We start from the raw sequence: 26,495 nt of genomic DNA on the forward strand, positions 1-26,495 counted from the left end.
TCTTGTTTCACACTTGTCTGGCACAAATTTAAAGTTACCAAGGTAGTAATGAAGAAACCTGAAACCAACAAGGCATGGATTACTAAGGAACTGCATTTATAATTGACCCTGATGTACAAAATGTAAAAGTTGTCATCTAAACTCTTTCTCTACCCGGTTCATTCAAAAGGTATCTATTCTATGTGGATTCCTCCATGCCTACTAAGAAATGAGATCACACTATAACTAACTTTAAAGATTTTGCCCAGTCTCTCTCTTCTGCTCTGGTATTTTTGCCCAAATTGAACAATTCTAAAGATTTTTGTGACATTTACTTTACCATAAAATTTTGCTAAAGTAAAAACCTTCTGCAATATTCATTAGCAGACAGGACATGGCATGCACAGAAACAACACTGTCAAATTGCTTGCAAAGGAAACCATCCAAAATGTGATTTTACCATTTTCATAAGTAAGGTCAGGGAAAAATACTTAAATACTTAATTTCAATTAGATGCTTTCACTCTGCTTTTGAAACAGGATCTGAAGTTAGCTCCTCAGGGAGGGTTTTTCCTTTCCCTGTAAAAGTTTACCCTTACTTGATTGTAATGCATACAACTGAAAAAACTGAGTTCACACACACTCAACAGACACCTGTTAAGTATTTGGCATCAAATCTTTTTGAAGATAGCAACCACTTCAACAACTCTAGTATAGCAAGCACCCCGAGAAAGCAAATGCACATGAAACAGCTTATATATTACATCACTTAATTTATTTTATCCTCTCAGAAAGACAAATTCCTCCTAGCACTGACTAAACAGGAAATACGTAATAGTAAGTTAAAGTACACAAACATACTTTTGCTTAATCCATGGTATGCAGCACATAATATTAAAGTCTCACTAGTCACAGAAAAGCTGGGATGTTTAGTGATAAACTATCTGTGCAAAGAAACTGAAACTAGAGTGTAAGGATTTCTACTAATCATCTGCAAATTTTATTTGGAACTTGATCCTGCAGCCCTTATTCACAAGATCAGACCTATTGAGTTTATTCACATGAGCTTCGGCTGCAAGATTGGACCTTAAGTACTATCAGGTGCACGTGCAGCCTATCATCAGATTTTGGGTTATTCATGTAAGAAGCTACCCTTTCAAATGCAGACTACTTAATGCTTCCTTCTTCATTAACTTACATGTCCTCTTCTGCTGCTCTATGCTTTCATTTGTGCTATGTAAATAGCTTCTTTCTCTCAGTCATCCAAACAAATAATGCTCTTTGCAACCAAGGAGGAAATTAGTAGCAGGTGAAAGCTTGGTTTTTAAATTATGTTGAGACCAAGCTGTTCTTTAACTTAACAGAGATCTGTATTAAAAAAAAAGTAATAAATCACATTTTACTTCTTAGCGATCATAATTATGGGTTGTCATCATCAAAATTTTACTTATTTTTTCCCCACACAAATATTAACCTTGATGGTTAACCTACTTTATGATTAGCTGGACCTAAAATTATGCACGTACTTTAAAGCAGCCTAGCTGGTGGGGCAGCATTTCCCTGACAAACGTAAAATTAACTGTAAGTTATCATACATGACACACACCGGGAATTTCTGACTTAGGTGTTCTATTCTTTCGCTTTCCATACCAGCTGTATGTAAACATAAGGTATTTTCCTGTGCTGCGGTGTGATAAATGTGAAAAAATAACCGCAGTTCATCTGCTATCTGCTTATATGCCTCGGCAGGTCAGGCAGCCAGCAATTATAGCATATACTAGTCCTTGAATAGGACCACAGCAGAGGCATCAAATCGTGGTCTATATCGTAATCTACATAATTACAAATTCTTTTTGACTTACTGAAAGACATGGGTACAAGCTGTCACTACAGTCAAAAGTCTCTTCATTAGTGATGACACTCACAAAAACATCTGCATATGTTACATAGTCTTTAAGCCACCTCCAAATTACAGTCACCTAGCAGACATACAGACAGATACACAGCCTCTTAGTGCTTGGGATCCTCTGGCAACTGCAAGGGTGAAAGGAGAACGTCCACATAATATTTCTGAAGTGAAATCTCGTTATCAACACAATCTGTATGATTGGCAAAATGCTAGGTGACGCCCAGCAATAGACTTTAATAGTATTTCTTTTATAATTCCGGCTAATTTTGATGTCATGCTCAAGCAGGGTCTGACAACTGGTGACTTCAGTAGCCCTAATATCAATTGCAAGTACAGTACAAATAATAAACAGATCTAGTTAACATGCGAGGAGACTTGCTTCATGCAGGTCTAATCTGGAGTCTCATCCAGAATCCAAATCTCCAGGACTGAGCAAATAAAAATACACATATATATATTTCAACCTTGAACTGAAGCAGTATGTCTGAACAACTGAACTGTTGTCACAAAACTGTTCTCAATCCTACTTCAAACTTGCCACATGGATTAATCGGCAGTTAGAAGCAGCTGCAGCACCATGTTCTGTGCACTTCTGTTGCCATTTTAATTTTTAAAAAGCAAATGGAGAGGCCTCTCCACAAAATTCAATGCTGCAATAGCAGTGACTGAACCAGAATCAGAAAATTATGAACAGCTCACTAAATTGTCTTTTAGAAGCACATATCAAGAGGCTGCAGAACAAATTGTGTGCCTGAAATAACAGATCGATGAATGAAGAATAAAGAGACGTAAGAAGTGGAGACGTTGACGAACCATTGTAATTTGTGAAGAATCAATTTCCATACAGCCAGAGTAATGGCAGTACATCACAGATAGTGTATTCATGACTTTTAACAGCAAGAAATCATAGATTACCAAATGGAAATTTATTAATGCTCCAAGAAAGAGAGAATGATGCTGCAACATGAGGCCAGGAACTATATCCACTCCTTAAATGAGTGGAACGCAATAAAAGCAGCCCACAATGTATATGTACAATAAAAAAACTGCCTTGAGCAGAGTACGTAAATCCCCTTAAAAATCAGAAAGCCAGCATACAATGACTGAACTAAGTATAGAAACAGTGGCCACATTGTTTATTAATATGAATAACATGAAAAATAAATACGAAATTTATGCCCAATGAATTTATGAAATATGAGTGTACTTTCAACAAATATGAAAAATGAATACATAAAACGCTTTGTCTGAAGTCTACCTACTTTATCATCTCACTGTATGTTCAGCTACATAAATGTTGAGCCAGAAATACATAAGAGAGAACTCCCAAAGCCAGAGGATGACGTTTCAAAGCAAAGCCCTAAGGTCACACTTTGCTGTATCACCTTATGAATTATATGAACTGCTGCTTCTTAAGGTACCAGCTTGCTGAACACATCTTGCCTAGACCACAAAACTGCTGATCAGAGGGTAAAATTCTTGTTCAGTACTATTCAACATCTACATACCCACCAATCTGTGGCACAGGAGAAAGTTCTAGCTGTGGGAATGAATGACAGACTGCTGCCCAGCCATGGGCCTTGTCCGTCAGCATGCCGTGTTCTCAGATAACTGCAGAAACACTCAGTGTGCCAAGAGCAGAAGTGTTTGTACATTTGCAGCTTGTTGGAAGAACTGTGTAGTATCAAGCGCACAGCAGAGACAACAGACCAAAATACAGTTGAGTTTTTATTCCCCTAAAACCACAAACCAAACAAATAACTTGGAACAATTCACCCTCTGTCAGAATACTGACCTCAAATCTTTCTTATCTTTTACCCAGCAATATAAACACTGTGTATTTTCACAGACCATTCAAACCTGAACACACAGAACAACTGTAACTAATGTAAATGAAAGTACACGAGACAGATCACAGGTGTATGGCACCCAGTCTGTGAATGTACCCCACCTCCTGGCTGACCAAAAATCACTAAAAGCCATTTATGTTATCGTGGGTTGAAACTGTGGCACTCACTATTCAGAAGCAGGAATCTGATGATGTTTCCAAATGCCTAAGAAAAGGTGTGGCAGCACATTAGACCACATATTAATTTACCTTTATAGATGCATCTTGTTTGATTCATTTATTTGCAAAATAGCAGTACTCGAACAATACAGGCACACACAAATGTCTGCATGTGGAATAGGAGCCAATCTGTCTCCTGCTGGAAGAAGTGTACATCAAGTAACTCAGACAACACAACAGATTTGGCAGTAGCACATTCCCTAGTTTAGGAAACCATAAAAGTTGAGGTGAAAGGTTGTGAGAAGCCACAGACGTAGCCCTCATCATCTCCTCCCATGTCACAGGCCTCCAAGGAACGAGGCAGAGGAGGAGACAGTAAAAAGCAATGTTCTTCTATATACATAAATAAAGCTCTGTCAGGACATAGCAATGATCAACAGCTGGACAGCTCCAGCATATGCAGCACAGACTGCAGGAAACAGAGGGGCTGCATTAGAGAGCACCAGATCACCACCTGGAAGAGGCCTGGCAGGGTCAGCAATGGCTTTTCAACCCAAACAGAAAGGCTACCTCCATCACGGGAGCCGCAGCAAGTAAGTGGGAGACAGACACTAATCCAAATTACCGATCTGTTCACAGACACAGCAGTCTGGACTGTAGTAGCTTTTCACACTACCTGAACAAAAAAATACAATCTGCACCACTGAAAACTCATTATGATTTACCTAAGAATGTGGCTTATTTGAAAATGTATTCTCAAAGGATATAAATCCTTTGTAACAGAACAGAGAAGAGTACGTGCAATTAAATGGGGGTTTAGATGTGTAAAAACAGGCACTTCAAAGCTTTGTGGCATTACCCTGTACACACTCAAATCACCCATCTTTCCTTCCTCTTCAGATGTACCCCTCTCCACTGAACTTACTTCCACTTTACTCAGCCTTGGCAGTGTCCACACTGACACTGATAGGAATTTTTGGACCATACTTCACCCCGCTACAATGGTTAAGGAGAGAATAGCATGCTATTTATTCATTTTACTTAATCAGAGACTTCTGCCATACACTACTTTTTTCAGCCAGCATGCTCAGTGCCTCCGTAAATTCTGGGAGACTGTCCTGGTACAACTAGAAGAGGCCATTAATTATTTCTTCAATTTTAATGCATACTCTCTTGGCAGCATGAGAAACTACATAAATTTAAGTAGATCCTTACTAATCCATCCAGGAAACTTAATTAAGGTGTTTTATACTATTTACTTTGCAACAGTGCAGAATTGGCTGCCATTTCAGATATTTACTTTTTTTTTTTTTTTTTTTTACTCCTTAGTATACAAGGAAGTTTAAAAGACAAAATATCTAATACATGTCCAAATGTAACAGAAAGAGTAAACAGGGAATAAATGAGTTTAATCCTTACTAAAATAATAACACTGATGAAAGCAGACAAGCCATGAGGCAAAGGCAGTTCTTGAATGACAAGCCATAATGTTTTGAAACAGAAACCACAGGGCAACATGATCTATTTTTTTAGAAGAAGACCCTATTTTGTGCACAAAACTGTGGATCCCCTTTCATGGGCCTCCAAAAGCCACAGTGATGTGAGCAGCATTGCCTCCGTAAGAGGTCAGCATGCTGAGACTGTTTTTCCTCTTGGGCATAGAGGTTATGACACTGTAATGAAGTCCTAAGCACACTATTTTGCATTGACTGAGATCAGCTGCCTTCAATCTCAAATCAGTACTCCAACTCCTAAAATATTACAAAAAGAATGGCAATGAAATTACAGTCATTTTCAGACAGAGAAGGAACTGTACATATATATTTGGTCGCTTCTGCACCTACTATACCCACAGCACCTCTACAGAAAGCCCAGTAAAATACCAGTAGCATCCAAACATTTAGTTAATCACCAAATATCCAGTTAATTAATCAAGTTTGATATCTCTTCTTAATAGAGTGGCTTCTATCTCCTAAAAATGTGAGATGACCAGCCAACATACTCATCTTTAGCTAGAAAGTAAAATGCTCCTGCTTTGCTCCCATTTCTTTGAGGGTGAGCTTCCTCACCTCCATGAGAAGAAAGTTAAAGACATAACTGCACTATATAATGACTTCTGCTTTGATTAATCACATTTATGTTCTATTTTAAACTGCGGCCTAAATATTTATTAAAATAATTATAATTAAATGTATCATTCTATAAAGAAATATAATTTAAAAAATAGCACAACAATACAAATATGCATGCATGCATCCACACAATTTACATACCTCTCCAAGAGCCTCATAGCGCTTTTGGTTCCATCTATGCAAATCTTCACGATAATTAAAAACAAATGGCTCCCCAGTTTTTGCATGTCTTAATTGTCCTTCTGCAAAGGAAACAAAATCACTACATTTTAGAGTATTTCCTCATTAGAAATAAGGTACACTGCGTTGCTGAAAACTGTGAAAGAAGTCTAACATCTAAAAATTGGAATATTATGAATTCCCTCTCCTTTTTCGGTTACAGTACTTTTGAATGAGAATAATTGTAGCATAACAACAAAATGCAATCTCCTCAAATTGGAATGTACTGCTAGATAGAGCTAAACACAAGTGATGACAGTAAAATTACGTGCGGGTATCAAACACCAAACTGCTTTGCCAGAAACATTTGTCTCAACTGCTATGGATTAACAGTGAAATGTAAACATTTACAGATCAAATACTTCTCTGCTATGTCAACGAGGTGATCAGATTGTACCTACAAATCCCCTACTTCAAAACCAACTGCGTTTCCAAAGAAATCTGAGTACAAATTGGAATGGGGGCTGGAAGGAAAGGAAACGTTTATTTTCAAGATTAGCATATTCTGTAAAACATTCCTGGATAATTTTAAAAAACAATACAAAACAAAAAACCATAACCACCAAACATGTCTATGTTTCCGGTAAATATCTCAACTCCGAACACCCTAACACAGTGCAATCAAGTAAGAGCTATTAGTCTGGAAAACACCGAGATTATAAGAGCAGAATAAAGCAAAATGCATAATCAGAGCAAAACCATTACCGACTCTGAGGTTCCCGTGTAACTTTCCTTGTTTATAGCAAAAGGTTAGTAGCAAATCCAACCACAGATGAAGACTTGGGATAGGTTAAAATATCAAGAATAAATGGCAACTAAACAGGAAGCAAACTGCAGGGAAAAAGTTATCTGACCAGTAATATTTCAGCTTATTAGTAAAAACACAAGTTATCTCAGAGAATCATAAAATTGCAGTAAATCAGACAAATCATTTTCAGCTAGAAAGCTGAAAGGCCTTCATGATGGAAGTATGATTTAAAAACAAAATGTTTCCTTCTGAATTGTAAAAAATTGCTAAATCAGTTCATACTTTTTCAGAACCTCTAAATTTTGATTCTTGATATTTTAAATGAGACATTTAACAGCTGATATCTCTACTGTTTCTGCATATAAATCCACTTATTTGTTTTTTTTGGTTTTTTTTTTTTTCCAGACCAATCCTACCTGATGTCCAGTGCATTTTCCAAGCTCCCTGACTTCACACTCTTTTCTCAGGCACAAATATCTTTTTTATATTTTCATTAACTCTTTGCTCTGCTGCTCATTTTCAGCTGTTTGCTTTTCAAGTATACTGTTCAGCGTACATTAAGGTCATTAAGGTGTAGTCTCCTTAATAAGTTGGAGCAAATACCTGTTTTTTTGTTTGTTTGTTTGTTTTCTTTCAGGTGCTCTTATGTCTTCTCGTAATTCTTTAAATCTTTGAACTTCATAAAAATCCTCCTTATTTTTCCATCATAAAAAGAAGTGCGATTATGACTTAAGAGTATAGGAGCAAAAATGTGAATTAAATGTACAAAGCAAAATGAAGACCTCTGGCAGCATACTGACCAGCGATGTATGTAATAGGTTTGCTACATTCTCTGGAAATCACTCAGCCTGTGAAGTTAGTGATGGAATATTCAGTAACATCATTCTAAAACATCATACCCCAAAATTTCAGCTCTTTTTACCAACCACATATGAACCATTAACTCTGAAGTCAGTAAGGAAGACAGTAGACACTGTGCAGATCTAAAAATAAGGAGCTGAAAAGTGACAGAGCTGAACCCCTCCCATCAAAGAAAGAGCATCACTTTCATGACACTTTTAGTCTCTAAGTACCTTCCTGTGAAAGCCATCAGGGTATTAAAAAGCTAAGTGTTGCATAAATGACTATCATTTAAAGGAAAGCTCTTTTTTTTTTTTTCTTTAAAAGTGGAAGATGTAAGAAAGGCAGATTTAGAAACTAAAGTTCCTCTGTTCACAGAACAGGCACTGCAAAGAAGTAGAATTGTAAACGTCCCCATTTGTCCTACAGGTTTCAAACAATCTTGAAAGAGCCCTTTCCTGGAGTCTGGTATTACTTTAGCTCAGAGGCTTATTTCTCTGCTGGATTTTTGAATGTATGCACTGGAAATTATAAATACTGCTATTCATTAAACATACAGATTCAGCTAGCTGGCCTGACTTGTAGTCATTACACATTTAGCTGTAATGCAGAGCCTTGACCTACACCTGAAGAGCCAGCCTATCACACTGCTCATCCTTTCATCAATACAAATACTACAGAGGTGTTTTCTGACTGGTATTAATGAAAGAGCTGGTAAAAATTATCTAAATAAATTACTATGCCTTTTGTATCAATAAAAATCCATCAGTAAATAAAATGTTTTTTTGAATGAGTGACCACACTTTAATTTTACTTTTTAACGCCAATGCTCCAGAAATTACTTTCAGAATTTTTCTATCAGCACTTCCACAACAGAAAACTGGAAGCCATGAAATGCACACAGTACAATCCCAAACCCACAGTGTTGTATTAAACGAGGGATTTTTTTGACAGTTTTATGAAATCAAAAAATTATTACTTAGCTAGATTTACAAAGATGTTACAGTAAGGCTTAAATATTTATTCTTAAAAGAAACGTATGAAATTCTAATAGGGATTTGGAAGGTATAATTAAACTTCTGATAACCCTTCAACATAGTTCTATGTATATCATTTACAAAGCATATACAACTTACTTTCATTAAATATGTACTCAAATCCTTCCAGAGTATCAGGAAATTCAAGTGGTGGCTCATCTTTTTTCATCAGTTCATCCAAGTCTATTCTAGACAATAAATCTAAAAAGAGAAAAAAAAATTACATAATGCATGCTATGTCTTTTTTATTTTGCCATAATCACTGACATAATGTGTTTGTTCAGATTTTTAGATCTTAAAGGCAGAAGGACAACCTACATAATACTAAACATAGGACTTCATTACTGGAAATCTTGCTCTAGATTCAATAGCTGTGCCTTATCTTCAGCATATTTATTTATTTGCCTATTTATCTCTAATGTTGATCAAAAACTGTCCAGAAACAGACACTGTCAAAGACATAGTGATTTGTTTCAATGATTCATTACCACTAATGTTAGAAATTTGTCTCTGGTTTCTAGCACACATCATGTTTTTAACATGAATTTATCTAGCTTCAATATCGAGTCATTGATACATTCTTGTTTGCCTGCCTGAGGAGCTCATATTATCAAATGCATGTTGTCTCACAGCCATTTACCAGCTGTGATCATAACACTCCTTAACCCTCCCTTTGATGCCCAAACAGACTGAGCTATCTGAACTCTACCATTGCATCTTAACCACCATTTTTTAATAATTCTCAAGGCAGAGAAAACTACTATCCATTTCATAGCAAGCCATGATATACACATACTTTTCAGACTATCTGTTTTCTACGATGGAGTATCTTGGTACAGCCTGTATTCATTAATGAAAGCACAGTGAAATAAATAAGTGCAGCCTGCATATTTCAATCCTAAATTTAAGGAATTACATTTAACCAGAGGCAAGCATATAGGTTACTTACTTCTAATTACTAAACAATTACTCAATACAAAAATAATACTGTACAATCATCTCTCTTCTCATTGCTCATCACCCACACAACCTAATGCTATCCTTTTAACATACTTGCTGGTTATCAAAATATGATGGTTAACAACATCTCACAAGATGATTGAGCAGGGCATCACTCACAGATTAATTTAAAGACCACACAAGTACTCAGTTTAGAAGTTCTACATTGACATTGTACTATTGTTTTATAAATAAGGTGTAATTTCAAATCAAGTATTACCAATGAAATCCCGTAAGTCCGTTAGTTTATTATCTTTATCATCCAAATTTGTATCTCAAAGGAAATGCAACAGTTTGATTTTTTTTTCTTCTTTTACACTTGCTTAGTTTGACATTAACTACACTTTCATCCTTTAATTATTTAAAATAATTATTTAAATAGGCTTTGTATCATCAGTGGACTTGATCCTTGTGGGTCCCTTCCAGCTCAGGATATTCTATGATTTTTTGATTAGTCTTGTGGACAATGACAATGTTATCTAAGCCTACATTTATCCTCTGAAATTTCTGCAGTGTTTAAATGTACTGAAAATCAGCTTCAACATTCTTGGATTACAAAATAACAAACAGGCAACTGTCTTCAGGTGATCTGCCTGTGTCTATCTCCAGCTTATGTTTCCCTAAGTGACCTCAGGCAGTCTTGCACACACACTGAAACTCCATCTCTCTCCAACTGATGCTGTGGTACCTGAGCACCTCTCTGATTATCTAAGTGGCTATTTGACAACTGGATGTCGACTAGGAGATTTCTAAATTTGGTTCTTTTGACCATAGCTCTCTTTTTCGTCAAATCTGCTTAATAATCCATGACAAGCTATATACATAAACAAATCATGCTTGGTCTTATGTATTGTCCTTTGAAAATTATGGGCAAGTTGCTTTGGTTCTCAACCAAATAACAGAATGACAGAGAAGAAAAGAATTTTGTCAGAGAAGTTTTTGGCAGCAGGACACAAAAAGTATGCCATTTCTCACTCTGTATTTTCATAATTTAAAGGTAGTAAAAACGGTCATTAACACTTTATCTCTCCTCAGTGAAGAGACTGCCATCACAACTCCTCTAGAATTTAATTGCACCAAAATTTTCATGTCTTCTTACTGTGACCTATGTGGAAATGTGTTTACACAGAAGTGTCAGTTACTATATAATAACAACACCCATCTCGTGAGTAGTAAGGGCAATACTATATGGAGTACATGAAGCTTTATCTTCAGAATTTAAAGAGTCTCGTGATTTATATCTTCAATCAGAGTCACTCTGTAAGACTGCAATCAGCCTGTGCTCCAGCCACCTCACCAGCCACTTTCTTGCTGTGCAATTTTTCAAGTAAAAACTAGCTAAAGCGTTCTCAGAAAAATTTGAAGTTCTTTTGAGATCTGATCCACCATTCTTGCAAAAGATCTTTGACTCTCAAACTCAATTATAGACTGATTCGAGAGAGCTCAAATTTGATTCAAGAGAGCCCAAATTTGAGTGATTTGCAGGCGTCTTTCATGAGCTTAACAGGAGTTCACCAGATCATGTGAAGAAAATCACAGTCTCCCACAAAGTTTTAATTATGCGGAATACTTCTTGGGTACTAGCCCTTTATAAGAATCAAATTAATGCCAACTGTACAATGGAAGGTTTACTTTTCCAAACAGGAAGTATAATTTCCTCAACATAAATTAATTTGACAGAATTAGTACAATAAGATTTACAAAAAAAAAACACACCACCACATAGGTTTTTACCAAACCTTTCCGAAATACACAATTTTAATTGGAGAAGCACCATCTACCATCTCTGTATGATAAAAGATACATTTCTAATAATAAATTTGTAAAAATACAATTTTTACATTGGAGTTGCAAGGTTCTTTCTACTCTATTTTTTCTTCTGAAAGACAATTTAGAGAGTGTCTGATGCAAGCACTTTAAATCCAGTGTTCAGTTAGCTTACTTGCAACTCTAATCAACTCTGTGTACTTCTAAATCTGAAAAACCTTCTCTAAAAAATATCATTTATTGCATTTTTTTTTTCCCTAAAGATATTTACTCCACTGAGTCACTTAGGCACGATTATTTTTCTAAACATACAATTCAAAGAAAACTCTATGAAATCAATACGGAAATCAATGTCTTGAAAATGTTTTCACTGCTAACATCCTACAGCTAAAGAGATTTTTTAAAGCTATAATATGGATACAAAATGCTGAAACATAAATAGCATAAAAATTAAAGTATACCCCTCAGAAAAGAAGAACACAAAAGCACCGGTCAACTTCTTCAAAGGATACTTATGAAAATTTTAAAATTAATGGATTTCTTACTCTGTTACTCTTTACCACAGATCATTATTTTTTGAATCATCTTATGAAACTATCGATAATGGACCCCATTAGACAAAAAGCACTACATAGATAGACTCATAGTCTTATCCAGTATTGCAGCTCCCAGAATCCAATCCTTAGTTAGATAGAAGTGTTTTCCTTTCCTCAATATTAAGAGCTGTTTCTAAAGAGTCTATATATGTAAAAAGAAGGCAGAACAATTCATACCCTTTAACGCAGTAGTCTTCTCTTTTTCATCCGGGCCTCCTTGCTGGAGCTGAGCCATCCTTACCCAAACTGTCAGCAGAATTAAAATAGTAAAGTAAATGTGCATTTGTCATCAAAGGACAATCTGAAAATCAACAAGTTAGCAATTAACAAATTTACTGACTTCTGCTTCAAGAGATCTGATTTGCTACCACATATACATAAACAGAACTGCATATAAAAGAACAGAATTTGTTTTGAAAGCAAAACTTCCCTGAATATTATAAAATCTTACTCTATAATGTGGAATTAAAATTGACCTTCTCTTCTTCAAAACTTATACTGGACAAAGTCTTGGCATGCTGTCTTGGATTAAGAAGTTTCACAACACAGTGTGACAAAAATTCCTCTCTCATACTTGGTCAGAGATTCACAAGAATGAAAGTTAACTTCTTAATCCTGAAGGAACATTTATCTAATAAATACTCCTTTTTTGCGACTCTGACATAGGATCAGTAAACATTAAGCATTTTGGAGAAGCCACATACTTTTGAAAGTCCACAGTAGAAAATACAAGCAAAACCACAAAGAAGCAACAGAACATTCACAATCTCTATGGATTTTTCTTTTTCAATGAAGTAAATTGAATTGTTCACACCGCACTACACCGTCTTCAGTTTTAGTAAAACTACACAGAGTATGTATTTTTAAACCACTATGATCTCTACAATACATTATCTATATCGAAATTTATAGCGTAACTGTCCAGGTATGGAACAAACCTTAATATGTTCAAGGTGAGAATTTATATGCAAAATACGTGTGTAAATTTTTTCCTATTGCACAGAAGGCAACCCAGACATTCAAGTCTGCAGCCTCTTTCATCTTTAATCTGACACCAAGGGAGCAAACTACCATACCACAATCACTTCTTCTTCCTTTTCAATTAAAAGACTTCTATGCATTGAGTTCTTTTCCACTTTATCCTTTTAGTTCTTTGTTTCATCTGTCAGTCATTACCAATTTGTTTTATACTTTATCATGGATGAGCCTGCATGAACTGCATCTCGGTAGCAACTTGCAACTTTCAAACAAAGAGCAGCAGGATTTATCTGCTGTACTACTGGTTCCCTAAAAGTAACAACTGTAAGAAAGAACCTCAAAATTGTTTGTCTTAGGTAATGGTAGTTCAGTGAAAGTACAGCAGGAAAAAAAATTAATAAAGTATGACAAAGATGGGGGGATTATTGTCTATTTCTTCAAATAAAACCTAATACATTAAACATTTTCCTATAGATTAAGATAAAAAATAACATGTAAGGGGATGATAGTTACTAACTAAGGAGAGATTTTTTTATATATATTATTTTTATCATTATTATTATTTCTGTTGTGGTTCAAGACAGGTAACTGTCTTCTACATTCTACAAGTTTGGGCTACGGTTGACTTCGACACCTTCCTTTGCAGAAGGTGGTTCAGACTAAGGTGCTGCAAAATGACAGCACACTGTCAAAAGTCTCTTAAGCACAACTCCACCATGGAACCTTTACTTAGACCACACACTTTTTAAATTAATGATGCAACTCAGCACGATTCAGGTAATATGGACTTCTTTTTCGCTAACACTTTAATCACATTAGCCCCAATGAAAGAATTAATCAATATAAATAAGAAAAAAAATCTTTTTACTGGCATAAAGCATACTCAATGAAAATATTAAAATGACTCAAACGCTGATTCACACATGGATTTTATGAAAGATTTTTCCTGGATGCTTCCATATAGTTCACTGACAGACCACCACTAGAAAATCTTGCCCATCATCAGTTTGTATGTTTCCAGCATAAAAACATGTACATTCTACCTAATCACCTTAGAAAACAAACAAACCCACTTAAGTTAAAATTATTAGAAGTGATAGAGAGTGACAATCATAGTGATTTCTGATAGGCCAGATCAAAATTGTTCTTGTTAGACAAATCAGGTCATCTTCCCTACAAAAAATCTGAAAATTCACAACTGAATATAGTTAAGTTAATGCAGCTACAAGTGACATAGAGGTGCTCGAAGATTTCCTATTACCCAAGGTGAAAAATACAAAATTTATCGGAACAGATTTACTGTTTGATAAAATAATCCCCTTTTCCAAATAAGATAAATCAATGCAATGACCAACAGTTTCTGGCATTTTTGCCCCTAGAATGTGTACCCGGGTTCCTTTAACTGACCCAGACCTAGCCACTGAGGAAAGAATTGGTAACAGAGGTTCATTCACAAAGGTAGCAGCATCAAATATAGATAAATAATTAAATCTGAATTTAGCTCTGAGACAGAATTTCCAGTTCTTTTTGACAATGTAAAAAACTGTTACAGCAGCCACTGGAGGGAGGACTTGATATTAGAATGAGGATGAAACAGGCACACAGTATTTTATGTATTGTTTGTGTGAACACAGCACTCTGCTAAAACCCTTGCTGATATTTGCTAAACGAGAAACAGAAGAAATTAGATGAGAGGGTTGGAGGGTTGGAGTTCCTTTCTTTTACAAACAGATACTGAATGGAGTCTGATGGTCCAGAAACAAACACTGGGAATGTCTGCACACACAAATCTCCCTGAATACTTGCTTACAGGCAAAAGCAGGAATTGCAGTTTACTCCAGGAATCTTGAACTCCATACATTCAGCACTCCACATAATTCACAAATGTCCTTCATCAGTTTCCCCATAATAAACACAGATCATTTTGAATGTTCTTCTTTGCAATTACTCAAAGATTCTTTATAAAACATTTCTTCTTTGGTTGTTTGTTCCAGTAACTATGCCAAGCACACATCTTACAAAAAATATTACCATTTCATCCAAGGAATACTTAAATAAGTTTATTTGTAAGGGAAATTACATTAATTTGTATGTATCTTGGTTTCCCATGCAAACTTCAAATATTCTATCACTACATATACTATGTGTATTCTGCATTGCTTCAACCTCAGTGCCCAATAATTTTGTCATCAGAAATATCACTGCTTCACAATGCTCCATTTTCACCAGACCCTTTTGAAAACAGCTGGACTGGTGGATTCACAATCAAATCGTCAAATATTTAAAACCAAAAAAAACACAGACATCTGCACACTTAAGATAGTAGGCATACAGATTTCATGTTCTTGTTTGTAAAGTGGTACTGGAAGTTTGGACTACGGAGCTGATCTGGACCTTGATAGGGCTTGATAGTGTTAGTCTTTAAATTAAAGTAGACACCCTATTGTATATTCTGACTCTGAAACAAGTGCACACATACACAGATTTTTACAGGCTTTAATTATTCCTCATTATGCAAATCCAACTAGAAATGTGGCAAAAAAAACCATTAGTATATGATTTTGCTATATACATTAGCAACAACTGAAATTAAGTCAACGTTATCTGGTACAAAAATTCCAAACAAAGCCCGTAAAAAGATGTAATGCTAACCCACCACAAGTGCAACGTAGAAGAAAGTACACAGGTATTTTCAAGCAAACAACTCCATCACTTTTACCTGGATATAAGCCATACATGAGTCATCAGAATGCTGTGGTTACAATGCTTAATTAAAATACAGTTGAATTACAGTCTACTTCTTTGTAAACTGACATACCGAGCATGCTAGGGGCAAGCATGCATGAGGCTTGTGCAATGTGCCTGATGACCTAGAGCTAGTCTTCAGATACATGACTGGGAGACAGTTTTGGCTGTTAGACCATTTTCTGCATTGGCTCACATAAAGCACAAGAAACATAACATTTTGTTGTTGTTGTTTATTTGGTTGGTTGATTTTTTTTTGTTTGGTTTGGTTTTGTCTAACTATATTTTATCTATTCCTACCTTTAGGACACTACAGATAACATCAGTAACAACTGCTTCAGGTAAGGTTATGCTCCACTTTCCTTGATTATTAAAGATCTTATTTGGTTACACTTAGGCTTACCAACCTTCAGCTGTGAAAGACAACTATTTTCAGTCTGCTGTGAGTAAGTTCAGCTAAAATGTCTATATCTAGTACACAAAGAAGGTTCACAGGTAGGATCTTCCACGCAGTTCTGCTGTTAATGAGCAGCTCTAACATCTCCATGCTGCAGAGATCAGAAACTTTGCCAGAGGATCAGCTTATCATGCAGCATGTGCCTCTTCCTGTTCCCCTTTGAGCTTGCCCTGATCTGCTGAAGTAAAAACTGCTTTTTGCACACATTTATTACAGACTTATTAAGACTTATCAGAACTTCCAGAAAAATGTACCTATTTGCCTACAGCATGCTCCATATAGCTGCAAAAAGACAGAGGGAAGGCGCACGGGAGGCGTGTAACAAACACTGGGAGAGCAGGATCTTTTAGCCCTGGAGTACACAGAAATTGGCAAGGGTCCCAAAATCCCCAAATCTCAGTACATCTTTGCACTGTACCAAACAGTGGTGGAACTTGCTGATAAAGTACAAGACCACAGCCTGCAAGAACAGTTGATTTATTTGCACAGCAGCTACCTTCTAATGTTATTTACCCCTTAAGCTCGAAGAGCAGAGGACTGTGTGCTGTATTCATTAGTGCCCCCACCTCATCAGCAACTCGGTTGTTTACACAGGGCAGAGTCAACACAATCCCACATACTGAAATTTTAATTGTTGTAGCTTAACAGACTTGAAATGCCGGAAATGACCTTCATAAATATATGCCTGTAGACATGATCAAATAACAAACATGCTATAAGAATACAAAAGCAGGCAGCACAACCTCAGCACAGCCTCTGAGAGGTGTACCTGATGGCCTTACCAACCAAATGAGAAGATTCAAAATGATGAACTCTTCTACAGCAGCAACATGGTTAATGCAATAGTCTCTCAAGAATGTGTAATATCAATACATTAAGTGCATGGAGAACCCTACCTCCTGTGGTGAGGCAGATGGGTAGTACGCAGTCATTCAGGCAAGTAACTCTGGGGACAGAAAAAAAAATCCTGCCGTGAAGGCAGGAGAATGTTGCAGAGGAGAGTCCTGCTCAGAGGATGAATTTGCAGGTGTTCTTATGAGATTTACTCGATTCCTATAAAACAAAACGTTCTCAGGTAACCTGGTTTGCACTTTTTCCATTTTCAGGGCATTCAACCTGAGTAATTTGCTTCAATACTCAGTACTCTGGTCTGCTGGATTCTCATTTTAAGAACTCAGTAGAAACTTCTGCAGGATTTCCAAGCTCAGCACCCACAATGAGTAGGGCATTAATTTCACTGCATCTTTCACCATCATCTTCCTCAGAAATGCCACTAAGAATCCTCCATACACAGCAGATGACAGGGAAAATTCAAGGAAACAAAAGTTTATGAAAAACTAATATCTTTCAATTAAAACCCGAAAAAAAAGCCTACATTATATGTAATAATGTTATATTCGGTAAAAGATTCATATTGTGTTGCTCCACTGTTGCACAGGGCTACTTATCAAGTGACGAGGACAAAAAGAAACATCGAAGAAACACTAATCTGGCAAACATTTGTGTGTGAAATGGTCTTTAATTACAGAATCTTATTTTCTCACAGTGTACATTGCAAGGATAAGTAATATTGGCACAATATTACTTCATAATTGCCCTGTGATAGTTTATTAAAAAAAACACGTTTGGATGAATTTTTAAGATGATTGCACTAGACTGTTGGTTTTAACAGGATTCTGGCTTGAAAGATGGGGTGGAGAACACTGACTTTCAATAGCCTCATCTCTGTACATATTAAGTAGTTACAGGACAAAGTCAGAATTTTTAATCTTTTCTTCTAATGTCAGCTTCTCTCAAGCAATCCCATGGGTCAGCTGGGAGAGGAAAAGGCCTCCAAACACAGGAAAACTCAAAGACTCTCTTAATAGAGACACCAAAGTAATTTGCAAGATAGCCACAGATGAAGCAAGAGAGACTGGAAAATTAATGGGAAATGATTTCTGTTTTGGCTACCATGAAAAGCTGCCTAGACATACGCATATGTGTCTAGTACTTTAAAAACACTTTTTTTTTCTTCTCTCTCCCTTTGCTCTTAAGTAATATCTTGACTTTCAGAAGTGCTGCTTGCCATTAATTGAAGACTCCTGAAAAGATGACAGGCTGAGAGGCTGAAAATGCAATGAATACAGAACTGACTGTAGTCCAGATCCTAGCACACAGCAAAGTATTTTTAATCCTACTCAAGACTCCATGCTGAGGAGGTGCACAAAAAGAGGCTAAGGAAAGGTGAGAGGTGCACCTTCCTTTCTGTGAAATACTTCTTTCCTCCAACTCCTACCAGAACGTGTACATGAAAAGAATGAATATCACCACCCAGTCTGACTCCTCTGCATATAACGCAGGTGCTCTGATGACACAGAAATATCTAACAGAGATGGAAGCTATTCAGTATCAGATCACACACAACTGAAATGAGCGCGTGGGGCTACTGAAGACATCAGTTTATCATCGAAATCAAACGTCAATACCCCAAATTTCCATAGCGTACATACCTTTTTTGCAGCAGTGTCTGCCTCAATAGATCTGCCCTACAGCTCTGCCCACAGCATCCCCCATTACGAGACACCTTTCCCAATTTTATCATTTCTCTCAGCTTTACGATTACAGCATCTCAAATTTCTTTGGTCTGCCCCTCTGCTTTAGAGGCAGCACTACCAAAAGTAGAGGTCTGCCCAACCAAACCCAGCAGTACTGCTTCAACTATCTGACAAGCAACTCAGATAGCCTTGCAAAACACATGCAGTCCACAAATCTGGTTCTGCAAAGCGACACTACATTATAGTGTATAAAAACAATGTGAGTAACATAAATTCATTACTCTTTTAGCTCATAATTTAAGACCTCCAACTCAAAATTGTGACTACCACTCCGATGCTTGTTTATACATCAATAAATTTTCTCTTCCATTTTATTCCAAAATAATAAAAAGGACCAAGATATATATTAAAAAAAAAAAAAAAGAAAAAAGTAAACATTTCTTTTGTGTGAGTTTCAGAAACATTCACAAAAAGGTTCCACTAATTGCTCAATTCACTAATTAGAATCAGACAACTCTAGAGAGCTCTGCTACTGCCTTACCCCCAACCCTGCCCAGAGCAGAGACTGCTGCCACGGCATCGCAGAGCAGTCTAGGCTGGAAAAGATGTCTGGAGGTCATCTGGTCCAGCCTTCTGCTGCAAGCTGGGCCTATCCATTAGGTAACCCGGGGTGCTGCCATGACCAGCCTTCAGTATTTCCAGTCAGGGAGACTCCACCACTCCTCCTGGGAACTTATTTCCATGCTCAGAGTTTTTAGCACATTTTCTTTTCCTTATACCCCGATGAAATTTCCCATCTCACCCTGCATCCTTATAAAAAGTTTGCCTCTTCAGGCTGCTGTCCAACAGGACCTCCAGCTCCTTTTCGGTAGGGCTACATCCCGGCCAGCCCGCACATCTATTTGCGGTTCACACCTTTCTCAGCGCACACCTTCATGGGTTTATCTCTTAGGCAGTTCTTGACTTAACAGTAACCATCCCACACAGGAGCTAAAGAAACTTCACCAACTTCTCCAAACCAGCCTCGTAAAAGTATTTGTGTATTTTGTGGAAAAAACAACATCTCCAACCAGTCAAAGCCCTCCTTTGGAGGCCTACCTGAGTGTTTGTGGCTGCAGAAAGATTTAGCTGAACTCAACCAAGGTCTACCACACTCAAAGGTGTGCAGACAGAAGCAGCAGATGAGCAGGACCAGGGATACAACGCATTTTGACAAAAACCATCACTAGAAATTCACAGTTCTTGCTTGGAAGGCCCAGAGCTTCAGGCCAGGATTGCATCCTGGTAACCATGGGCCTTGCCCTCCTACAGCTATCAAACCCTCAGACCAACCACTTGTATTTAACTACAGCATGCCTTCAGAAAGGCATTCAGTCTCAATTTTAATTTATTCAGTGCTGAAGATCCCACAGCTTCCAGTGATAGTTTCAAAGGTTAGTCACATCTTTCAGATTTTGTTTCCAGTCTCAGTTACTCTGGGTTCAGTCACTAGTCCCTATGTCTCTGTCTGTTAAGGTTTCCCTCTCTTAATTTTCCCCTTGACTAGATGCAAGTTTAGGAGTCTTCTATGAAACTTTTATTCTAACTCAAAGTAATTTCTTTCCACAGCTCCAGTGTTTCAAGCCAAACTCCGTAGCACGAACACTGCTAGGGTGGTAGCTTCTCATTTCTCCTGATTTCTTTGTCTTACAATCTGACTTGCCTTTTTTTTTTTTTCTTCAGACTGCAGACCTAACTTACCAAATAACTGGGATAATGCCAAAAGAATTCTCTTCTATTTAACATTTAACCTGTCTTGGGTTGGAAGCATTTTGCTAGTGCTGATTTAATGTTATCTCCCAAGAATACTTAGCGAATTCCTAAATATTCCTATGCAGTATTTACTGAAGACCACAACTCCTGAAGACTGTTACTTTTTCAGGAAGGGATTAAGTACCTCATGAACTACCTATTTTATTTACACTAAGCAGAGTCTTGAAGTAGATTTATTTTACAGTAGTCAGTTTACATAACATTAAATCTATAATACTGGAACAGTAACTGCAATCAAGCAAATTCATAATCTGAGTCAACAAAGAGTTCACTCTGTCAGTTAATTATTTATTAATACAATTTTCCATTAGTATTCCGTTATTTTACCTACGTTGTGACAGCATGGTCTATTATTATCTGTATTGACCCACCCTCTTCTCTCAAGTACTGACATACCATCAGCACTTTTATCATCTTCTGGGATTTCTTTATCATAACAAGTAGTATTTAAAATGAGTAACAACGGAGAAAGGACTTCCTTTAACACCTCCTTCATCATTCTTTGGGTCAACTTAATAAATAATTGCTCTCACAAATTACAGTAACTAACCAAGAAAACGAAGTGTCACAGGAAGTAGAGGACTCTTCAATGCTTAACTGACTGCGATTAGATGCATTTTCAGAAGGAATACCGCTGTCAAATACAACTTATTGATTTGAATACCATGGTAGCTGAAAAATGTAACAGCTACAACAAAGCTTATTGATAAAATACATTAATTACAGGACAAGGGTGATCAATCCATTGCATTATTCTACCTTTATGTCACCTTAAAATCAGAGTGAGAAAACCTAAACCTAAAAAAAAAAAATAATAAATCATAAAAAAACAAACCATGTACTCAAGCCTGTGTGTGTTAATATACTTATTTTTACATTCACGTCAATAGCAGCTGACCACATTGCTTCCCAAGACTACATGGAAATTAATGCAAGAGACAGAAATACCTTATATGGTGTGACAAATGGAAAAACACAGAACAGCACCAGCCTTATCCAGTGCAACAAAATAAGAGACTTCTGGAACAATCACATTACAGACAATACAAACACTTTCTCACAACTCACGAATTTCAACAAAATCTGCTGGATATTAGAATAGTATTACCTTTGAAAGTATTTTTATGTAAGCAAGATTTCATTTAAAAATGAAGTAAAAACTAAACAGAGCATTGAGGCCAGGTTAGTGGTGTAAGCACAGGGCTATTCAAATCTGTAAGGAAAACCCATAGCACAACAAACAGGTTGCAAGAATGAAGTAATAATGTAACCATCATACCTCTAATCTTTTATTTTTTTAATCTATCCTTAAGTGAAAGCAGAAAAAACAATCCAGTTGCAGCCACGTGGACATACGAGATAATCAATCTAGAGGCAAAAGCCTTGTCTAAATTCCTTGTGTTGGGGAAGGGGGGGGAAAAAGAAAGAGAAACAAAATCTTAGAGACAACTAAATTTTCAGACTTTACACGCTTTGTAGCAAAATTTTACTCCAAATATGAAAAAGGATCCAAAAAGAAAAAAGAAAACGGAGGAAAGCAGATGAAAAGTAATTTTACAATAAAAATGAGTTAGTTAGTACGAGATCAGCAATGCTAGACAGAAGACACGTTTTCTTTATCTAAATTAAGTTTACTTGGAACAAACCTGGAAGGTAACACAAAATACCTGATAAATATCAAAAAAGAGTGGGGAAGGGACAGAGGACAGATCAGAACTTTAAAAGCACGTAAAAAACTTACAAACTCCTCTTCCAAACTGATTTGAAATTATAACTCCAGTGGTGTAAAACCAATCTCAATACAGCAGGGTTGTGGTTTTACCTAGGACAGAGTTGATTTTCCTCGTGACAGCTGGTATGGTGCAGTGTTTTGGATTCAGGATGAGAACAATGCTGATAACACACCGATCTGTAACTGTTGCAGAGCAGTGCTTGCACTAAGACAAGGACTTCCCAACTTCTCATGCTGCCCTGCCAGCGAGGAGCTGAGGGGGGACAGAGCCAGGACAGCTTCCCCCAGCTGCCAGAGAGATGTCCCATACCATGGGGCATCATGAGGGACAATTATATGTGGGGGCTGGCCAGGGGGCTGCTGCTGCTCAGAGTCTGCCTGGGCATCGGTCAGATGATGGAGTTGCACTGTGCATCACTTGCTTTGTACATTCTGTTGCTATTATTATCATTATTATTTCCCTGCCTTTTCTGTCCTGTTAAGCTGTCTTTATCTCAACCCATGATTTTTACCTTTTTTCCCCCTCACAATTCTCTCCCCCGTCACACTGGGAGGTGGGGGGCGAGCCAACAGCTGCACGGTGCTGAGCTGCCTGCTGGGTTACACCACAACAAGGAGACACATATTATTTTTATATTCCTGGTAAAATACATCTTAACTAGCCAGATATTTCACTACCACAAGAATTCCTTATAAACATCAAACGAAGTGGAAAGCAACTGCTTAAATAAGCCTACACCAAAAATGGCCCAACTTTAAAATATTTCTCAATCTTGCAAGGGTCTTTGGAAGCAAATGTCTTCACTCCAACAGGTAGAGCTTTTGGGTAGCTGTCTCTGAAGCTTCAAAAATATAGCTAGTATTGCTTCAGGCTTTTCTAAGTTGGAAAGGTGAAATTCCACAATTTAGAAGGGTGCAGGGGAGAAATTCTAGCCTTTACATCTGATGTTGCTCAAGCATGACATGAGGCCTGAAGAAACAAATAACTTAATGAGATCCTGGCAGCATCGCCCTGGGCTGCTTCAGGGAAGGCACTGCTAGCAGACAGGGGAGGTGGTCCTGCTCTGCTCAGCTCTGCTGAGATGCACCTGGAGTGCTGCGTCCAGCTCTGGGCTCCCCAGCACAAGACAGGCACGGCCGTCCTGCAGTGGGTCCGGTGAAAGGTGACAGAGGTAAGGAGGAGCGTGGAGCATCTGACAGCTGGGAAGAGGCAGCAAGAGCTGGGACTGTTCAGCCTGGAGAAGAGATGAGTTGGGGCATAGGGTGAGGAAGAAGGGGTCTGTCTGGGTACCTAAGCGCACAATAAATGAAAAAGTGCAAAAGTTTGTGCAAAAAGTATGTGTGTGTATGTGTTTACACATACGTATGTTAGTTACCTCCCACAATAGCAATGAACAGCCTTTAACAAGGGATGAGAAAATCATTACAAGCAGTCTGTGCAAGAGCAAGAATCAGAGCTTTTGGTCTCAGGGGTTCCACTTTTGTGTTCCTAAGCATTTATTTCTGATTCCGATTCTTCAATTTCTGTGAAACAGACAAAATTTATCATCAAGAAACTGTCAAAACCACCAGGGCCACAGCCATGACAAATCTGTGAAAGCTGACAATGCTGGATATTACTCATTCTGTTGGCAATCATTCTCCTAAGTGCATTAAAACACCTTCCAGCTGGTTAAAATCACCTTGTAGATGCACAGAGCCTTAAAAAAGGTCCATATTGTCTTTCCACATCTGATAGCATAAGTGTATACGCCTCCACTACTCAAAGACACTGACAACTCCCCAGGTATTGGGAAATATCAAAATTAAGGTTGTTTACCCACACTTAGTTAAGCTCCCATGCACTAAACTCCAGTATTATACAAAAAACAACGTGGAGAAAGTCAAAATAGGAAAGGGGTCCCATTCTCTCCTACTTCTCTAAGTCAGCATCATCTACACCTAATCAGACGTCCAGCATGGCCTTACCTAAATTCCTTTTAAAAATACACATGACGAATACCCCAGAGCTTTCCTGAAGTTACATTCGTGTTGCTGGTTAAGCTCATGCCTGAACCTCATCCTGAGCCTCGACAGACAAACACAGAACCTGCCAGACCTCCTGCCTTTTGCTCTGCTCCCCCTGCTGTGCCTGAAGGCTGATGACTGGGAGGCAAGGGGACCTCTGCCAAGGAAGTTTAAGATCCCCTTGCCTTGCATGCTGGGTGTCAGCACGCAATTCCCAGCACCTACAGAGAAACCACATCCCCAGCCTTAGTGATTGCCATTAAGCTGCTGTGTTTGACACAGCAGCAGTGTTTTGGCTTTACACAGAAATCTACCCTGATGCCAAACTATCCTTTGCAGGTGAGGATTCTTCCAAACTCACACGGCTTTTGTCACAGACCTTTACTTATAGGCCTATAGGCAGTTCAGAAGTTTGTGTCCTTCCTCTTTCTAGCAACCCCTCCCATACCTGGAGACAGCTGTTGTGTCTTTCTCAGCCTCCTCTAGCCTAAAAAATAATTGCTGCTTTCCCCTGAAATAACCTCCCGTGGCCCAAAGTGTTTCTGAAACGGGAGGGCCCAAACTGGCCATGCCCAAGCAACGTGCAGAATGAAATTACCACATAGCAGTTTTAAACATCCCTTCTGACTATATATCCCAGAAAAATGATTACCCTCCTTGCAACAGCACAATGTTACTGACTCACATTCAGGCTATGATTCACCTAGAAATCTGGAATTATTTTTTCTGTAATTACTGCTATTTTATGTTTATGTGGGGAACTATCTAGCCTAAGCACAGTCCTTTGCATTTGTCCTTTCAAACCGCATCATTTCTTTCATGTTGTTTCTCTGCTTTTTTTCTAAGCCATTTGAAATTCTAAAGTTACTTTTCACGGAACTTGAATCCTCTCCCAGCCTGGTACTCTCTGTAAAATTAATAAAGTTACTCTCTATGCCATCATCATCCAAGTCATTAGCAAAGTGAAGGCATAATCACATTTGTTTTTTTCCACTGCACTTCTCCCTTTGTCTGTGCCTGGAACGAAGGTGTTCATTTAGAAAGCAGCTATTCATTTTTTTTGTTTGACCTTCCTCTCTTGAGCTGCAAGCATGACCTTAATGTTTCTCCTAACCTAAGTTCTTCCTCCCCCGTATTTAAGTGCCTCTCAATCACTCCCTCCCATTTCTCGCACAGTCTCCGAGTCCCACTTGGCCTCGTTTCACCCTGCACGCTCCTAGCAGCGCTCCTCTCCCTTCCTTCCTGAACTGTCCTTGTTTGCCCTTCCAGTGCAAGAGTTTAAACAAGAGGATGGCCAATTCCACAACCCCTTCCAGACCTCCTCCTGCCCACTCATCACCGGCTCCCTTCACGCTGCCATTACAGAACAGGCATGGGAGTGATTAAAGCCCCTGAGGACCCTCCACGCACACGGATGGCAAAATCTGAGCTCCTCACAGGAATGCACTACTATCTTTGAAAACTCCAGTTTCTCTCTGGTAGAAACGCACCAGCATTTTCTCTCTCACACCAGGAAAATGCAGGTATGGGTTGGTGTCATTAAGGAAATGGATTTCCCATCTCAACATAATCCCATCCTTCCCAGGCTCCCTGCCCCAGACCAACTGCCCCACACAGGCTCAAACTTCTTGTTATTTTGGTGCGGTCCTCTCACAGTTAGCTGCTCCTTAGGGATTTATTGTCATTTTTTTTTGACTACCAGAACAAAGTATGAAAAGTCAAAAAAAAATATATAAAATTGCCCACAGAATGATGTTGGGAAAATAGTGAACGAGAACTTAAAGCGCTCCTTCAGGAACTTACATTCAACCTATCTGATATTTGCAAAGCTAGTGGGATGATTCACATGAATGTAATGCTACGAACCACGACATATAACCTATTTAGTAAGAGCAGAAATGGAGATCATATGGCACTGCATGCCAAAAACGTCACTGTCTGCTTCTGAGTCACTGACAACTAAAAATTACGTCTTAAGAAATAAAGTACAAGTG

General features: G+C 37.9%; 1 protein-coding gene across 5 annotated transcripts in view; it reads right to left on the minus strand.

The window, feature by feature from the left end:
• Nucleotides 1-26,495, minus strand: part of ARB2A (ARB2 cotranscriptional regulator A) — a 254,174-nt gene that overhangs the window by 221,679 nt on the left and 6,000 nt on the right. For 3 of the 5 annotated variants that reach the window (XM_084504220.1, XM_084504221.1, XM_084504222.1), the window contains exons 2-4: nt 12,411-12,479; nt 8,971-9,072; nt 6,169-6,269 (exon numbers count right to left, since the gene is read on the minus strand). In XM_084504220.1, the coding sequence (XP_084360346.1) occupies nt 6,169-6,269; nt 8,971-9,072; nt 12,411-12,468 (261 nt within the window). In that variant the 5' untranslated portion in view covers nt 12,469-12,479. Of the gene's footprint in view, nt 1-6,168; nt 6,270-8,970; nt 9,073-12,410; nt 12,535-23,582; nt 23,632-26,495 lie in introns of those variants that run through there. The other 2 variants (XM_084504223.1, XM_084504219.1) reach the window with 2 other exon arrangements.

The sequence above is a fragment of the Aythya ferina genome (genome assembly GCF_964211825.1).
Source record: "Aythya ferina genome assembly, chromosome: Z".
NCBI lineage: Eukaryota > Metazoa > Chordata > Aves > Anseriformes > Anatidae > Aythya > Aythya ferina.